The 6,000-nt window shown below is 54.0% G+C and overlaps 1 protein-coding gene across 6 annotated transcripts in view; it reads right to left on the minus strand.

Moving 5' to 3' along the window:
- Positions 1–6,000, minus strand: part of klhdc3 (kelch domain containing 3) — an 87,135-nt gene that overhangs the window by 65,193 nt on the left and 15,942 nt on the right. For 5 of the 6 annotated variants that reach the window (XM_087984754.1, XM_087984756.1, XM_087984761.1 and 2 more), the window contains exons 3-5: positions 3,763–3,939; positions 1,682–1,797; positions 629–700 (exon numbers count right to left, since the gene is read on the minus strand). In XM_087984754.1, the coding sequence (XP_087840880.1) occupies positions 629–700; positions 1,682–1,797; positions 3,763–3,939 (365 nt within the window). The remainder of the gene's footprint in view (positions 1–628; positions 701–1,681; positions 1,798–3,762; positions 3,940–6,000) is intronic. The other variant, XM_087984770.1, reaches the window with a different exon arrangement.

Here is a 6,000-nt window from a genome sequence, read left to right on the forward strand (position 1 = left end):
GCTAACAGCACCTTTGGACAGCTTACGGATGAAACATTTGTACAAAGGCAATGTAATGTGGGACTGGGCAGTAGCCTGTTTTGTTCTTGCACATTTCGGAATGGTGACCGCTCACACAAAGGCAGGCTGGGAAACTCTGGCCTTACTGCTTACAGTCGATTCGATTAGATCCCCCTACAGTGTGGAAAACAGGCCCTTCGGCCCAACCAGTCCACACCTACCCTCCGAAGGGCAACCCACCCAGACCCATTTCCTTCTGACAGATGCACCTAACACTTACGGGCAATTTAGCATGGCCAATCCACCTGCCCTGCACATCTTTGGACTGTGGGAGGAAACCCACGCAGACACGGGGAGAATGTGCAAACTCCACACAGACAGTCTGCCTGAGGCTGGAATCGAACCTGGATCCCTGGCGCTGTGAGGCAGCAGTGCTAACCACTGAGCCACCGTGCTGCCCCCGGCTGGGTCAGGAGAGCAATTGAAGATTTTCCAGATCAGAACTATGCCGGCTGGCGGTTAGTAAAGCTCAAGAGGTTAGTGCCAGTGCACACTGCAGGGAGTTGGAGAGTTGCTGTGGTGGAGGAGTATTAGGGAGCTCCTGTCTCTGGGGATATTGCTGGCTCACCTTCGCATTGATCAGGGTCCACATCATTGTCACAGCATCCAGGCGATGGATGTCGTTGGAGAAGCAGTCAGCCTAGACAAACACATGAAAGCTGTTGGTGACATTCCCACATTGTCCTTGCTCTTATTAAAAACAGGATGACTTCAATTTCTATCTGTCCTTCTGAGGGTACTGGGGGACAATGTAAAACAGACTGAGATGGAGCAGGACACAGGGGATTCCAATTCTCTGGGATTCCTACCTCCTGAACAAAAGAGGAAAGCTGAGTGGGACAGTCAGACAGCGCTCTCAATGGAGAACTGATCGGGAAAGATATTTAACACGCTGAGCTGACACCAGAATTCACCTCCAATAAAAGATAGTCACCATTGGTGACTATGGAGAACACAAGGGTAATTTTCTTCCCCAGGGATTGGCGTAGGGGGAATGGATCTCACCCCCAGAGGGAGAAGTAGAGGCTGACAGATCAGGTCCATTTAAGGTGAACACACAGAGGCTTAAATGACAAATATCATGAAATTATGTGAAAGCTTTTCCCGGTCCTTAGGACTCAAGCCTCAGCTGACTTAACGTGCAGCAGAGTTTACAGAAGGATGCCTTGGAGTAGAGAGTGTGCAGAGGGGCTGGACTCGCAGCTCAGGAGTTCGGTGAATGCGGAGAGATTGGAGGCACTGGGCTCGTTCTCCCGGCAGCAGACAGGCCCAAGGAGTGAGCTGATCGAGATGCTCAAAATCAGGAAGGGTTCAGACAGAGCAGCGAAGTAGGGACTGTTTCCACTGGTTGGAGGGTTTGTAATCAGAGGAGAGAGATTTCAGTGATTGGCAAAACAGAAGTGACATAAAGAAACTGTTTCTTTCAAAAAATCAAAGGGAGTTAAGATCTGGAATGAACTTCCTGAAACGGAAGTACAAACTGAGACCTTCCAAGGTAAAAGGAATTGGATCAATATATAAAATAGCAAGGGTACCAGGGAGAACAAGGCAGCAGGGCCAAACTGAAGAGCTAGCACAGACACAGAGGGCTGAAGGTCCGCCTTCCTGTTGCATTCCTTACCAACTGCTCGTATCCTCCAAAGATGAACATGCACTTGCCCAGAGCACAGGCAGAGTGGCCATCACGGGCTCCTGGGATTGACCCCTGAACCCTTGGGGTGGACCAGCTGTGAGTGTCTGCAGGTGAAACCAGAGGAGCAGCAGTCAGCACGATAACGTCTCTCACCCCCCCCCCCCCCACACACCTCTCGCACTTGATAACGTGGAGCGACAGCACCAACTCGGGCCGTCACTCCCACAGCAAATACAAACAAACAGCAGGGAGGTTATCGGATTCCCAGGGGCCCTCAAGTCACTCCACAGACGGTGGAATACATTGTGAAACACAACCACCGTTCCCATCAATCCCTGCTCCAGGCTAAACCCCCCACCCACCCACTGTCACTCAGAGGGAATACAACACTGCCGGGGAGCCTCACCCCAAGGTGGGGGGGAGAGAGTGACCTTGAGGGGGGGGAGACAGTGACTCTGAGGGTGGGGGAAGACAGTGACCCTGAGGGTGGGGGAAGACAGTGACCCTGAGGGTGGGGGAAGACAGTGACCCTGAGGGTGGGGGGAGAGAGTGATCCTGAGGGTGGGAGGAGAGAGAGAGTGACTCTGAGGGTGGGGGGGGAGAGAGACAGTGACTCTGAGGGGGAGTGAGTGACCCTGAGGGTGGGGGGGAGAGAGTGACCCTGAGTGTGGGGAGGGGCAGTGACCCTGAGGGTAGGGGGAGAGAGTGATCCTGAGGGTGGGGAGGGGCAGTGATCCTGAGGGTGGGGAGTGGCAGTGACCCTGAGGGTGGGGGAAGAGAGTGACCCTGAGGGTGGGGGAAGAGAGTGACCCTGAGGGTGGGGGAGTGAGTGACCCTGAGGGTGGGGAAAGAGAGTGACCATGAGGGTGGGGAGGGGAGTGACAATCACATTTAGAGTGAAACTGGGTAGTGAACCCCACTCTGGTCCCCAGTAGCCCCTCGGTAACACAGACTGGCTGCTGACTGTGGTCAGGGATGGTGAGAGGATAGAGTTGCTGCTGGCCCATATCACCCAGAGCCCGGACACACACAGACCTGGTCACAGAGTGAGCTACGTCACTCTTACAATCACTCAGGCACAACCCACACTCAAGTAGGTTGGGTGAGCAAGTTTGCGGATGATACGAAAGTCGGAGGAGTTGTTGACAGTGAGGAAGGATGTGTCAGGTTACAGCAGGATATAGAGAAGCTGCAGAACTGGGCAGAAAGGTGGCAAATGGAATTCAATGTAGCTAAGTGTGAGGTGATTCACTTTGGGAAGAATAACAAAAAGACGGGGTACTGGGCTAATGGTCGGATACTTGGTAGTGTGGATGAGCAGAGAGATCTTGGTGTCCATGTACACAGATCTCTGAAAGTTGCCACCCAGGTAAATAGTGCGGTGAGGAAGGCATATGGCGTACTGGCTTTTATTGGTAGAGGAATTGAGTTCCGGAGTCCTGAGGTCATGTTGCAGTTGTATAAGACTCTGGTGCGGCCACATCTGGAGTATTGTGTGCAGTTTTGGTCGCCATACTATAGGAAGGATGTGGAGGCACTGGAACGGGTGCAGAGGAGGTTTACCATGATGTTGCCTGGTATGGAAGGAAGATCGTATGAGGAAAGGCTGAGGCACTTGGGGTTGTTTTCATTGGAGAAAAGAAGGTTTAGGGGTGACTTGATAGAGGTGTATAAGATGATTAGAGGTTTAGATAGGGTCGACAGGGAGAATCTTTTTCCACGTATGGAGTCAGCTATTACAAGGGGGCATAGCTTTAAATTAAGGGGGGGTAGGTATAGGACTGAAGTTAGGGGTAGGTTCTTTACTCAGCGAGTCGTGAGTTCATGGAATGCCTTGCCAGTGGCAGTGGTGGACTCTCCCTCTTTATGGGCATTTAAGAGGGCATTGGATAGGTATATGGAGGATAGTGGGCTAGTATAGGTTAGGTGGGCTTGGATCGGCGCAACATCGAGGGCCGAAGGGCCTGTACTGCGCTGTATTCTTCTATGTTCTAAGTGCTACAGCCTCTAAACACACACTGTCCATGCATTGGGAAACTGCAGTGAGACCAGCCTGCCAATGTACTTACTGACATCGAACGCATACAGCACATTGCAGGCTCCCTCAGTGTCATTCCTGCCACCCCAGATGTAGATAGTGTCATCGACGAGTACTGCAGTGTGACCATATCTCATGTACGGTACCTGAGGGGAATACTCCTTCCTGTCTGACCGGAAAGGTGGGAGCTTCATCCACCGAAGCGAAACTGGACAAGGCAACAAAACACAACTCGATAAGAGAGCAGCAGCAGCAGACTGTATCAGGGTCAGACAGCTACCAAACTCCCCGAGATCAGGGCCAACACTATCATCAACACCATTCATAAAATCAGGAATGTGATCCTGCACTCAGAACCGAGGGAGCCAAGGAAAACATTCCCCAGCACCTCAAACATACCCATCCCTGGACACCTCTCCATCGCGCTCTCTCTCTCACACACTCACACACACCCACACACACACCCACACTCTCACACCCACACTCTCACACACCCACACACCCACACACCCACACACACACCCACACACACACCCACACACTCACACACACCCACCAACACACACTCTCACACACACACTCACACACACTCACACACACTCACACACCCACTCTCTCTCACCCCCTCACACACCCACTCTCTCTCACCCCCACACACACCCACTCTCTCTCACCCCCACACACACCCACTCTCTCTCACCCCCACACACACCCACTCTCTCTCACCCCCACACACACCCACTCTCTCTCACCCCCACACACACCCACTCTCTCTCACCCCCACACACCCACTCTCTCTCACCCCCACACACACCCACTCTCTCTCACCCCCACACACACCCACTCTCTTTCACCCCCACACACACCCACTCTCTTTCACCCCCACACACACCCACTCTCTCTCACCCCCACACACACCCACTCTCTCTCACCCCCACACACACCCACTCTCTCTCACCCCCACACACACCCACTCTCTCTCACCCCCACACACACCCACTCTCTCTCACCCCCACACACACCCACTCTCTCTCACCCCCACACACACCCACTCTCTCTCACCCCCACACACACCCACTCTCTCTCACCCCCACACACACCCACTCTCTCTCACCCCCACACACACCCACACTCTCTCACCCCCACACACACACACACACCCACACACACCCACACTCTCTCACCCCCACACTCTCTCACCCCCACACTCACCCACACCCACACACACCCACTCTCTCTCACCCCCACACACACTCTCTCACACACCCACACACACTCTCTCACACACCCACACACACTCTCTCACACACCCACTCTCTCACACACCCACACACACACCCTCTCACACACTCTCTCACACACACTCTCTCACACACACCCACACACACTCTCTCACACACCCACACACACTCTCTCACACACCCCCACACACTCTCTCCCACACCCACACACACTCTCTCCCACACCCACACTCTCTCTCCCACACCCACCACACCCACTCTCTCTCACCCCCACACACACCCACATTCTCTCACACACCCACACACACCCTCTCACACACCCACACACACTCTCTCACACACCCACACTCTCTCACACACCCACACACACACACCCACACACACACACTCTCTCACACCCCCACACACACACCCACACACACACACTCTCTCACACCCCCACACACACACCCACACACACACACTCTCTCACACCCCCACACACACTCTCTCACACCCCCACACTCTCTCACACACCCACACACACCCACTCTCTCACACCCCCACACACACACTCTCTCTCACCCCCACACACACCCACATTCTCTCACACACCCACACACACCCTCATTCTCTCACACACCCACACACACCCTCATTCTCTCTCACACCCACACACACCCTCTCACACACCCACACTCTCTCACACACCCACACTCTCTCACACACCCACACACACACACTCTCTCACACCCCCACACACACCCACTCTCTCTCACCCCCCCCACACACCCACTCTCTCTCAACCCCACACACACCCACTCTCTCTCACCCCCACTCTCTCTCACCCCACACACACCCACTCTCTCTCACCCCACACACACACACTCTCTCACACACCCACACACACACTCTCACACACCCACACACACACTCACACACCCACACACACACTCTCACACACCCACACACACACTCTCACACACCCACACACACTCTCTCTCACACACCCACACACACACTCTCACACACCCACACACACACACACA

This window comes from Chiloscyllium plagiosum, unplaced genomic scaffold, assembly GCF_037043375.1.
Source record: "Chiloscyllium plagiosum isolate Xiang-an unplaced genomic scaffold, Cpla_swu_hap1 HiC_scaffold_3, whole genome shotgun sequence".
Lineage (NCBI taxonomy): Eukaryota > Metazoa > Chordata > Chondrichthyes > Orectolobiformes > Hemiscylliidae > Chiloscyllium > Chiloscyllium plagiosum.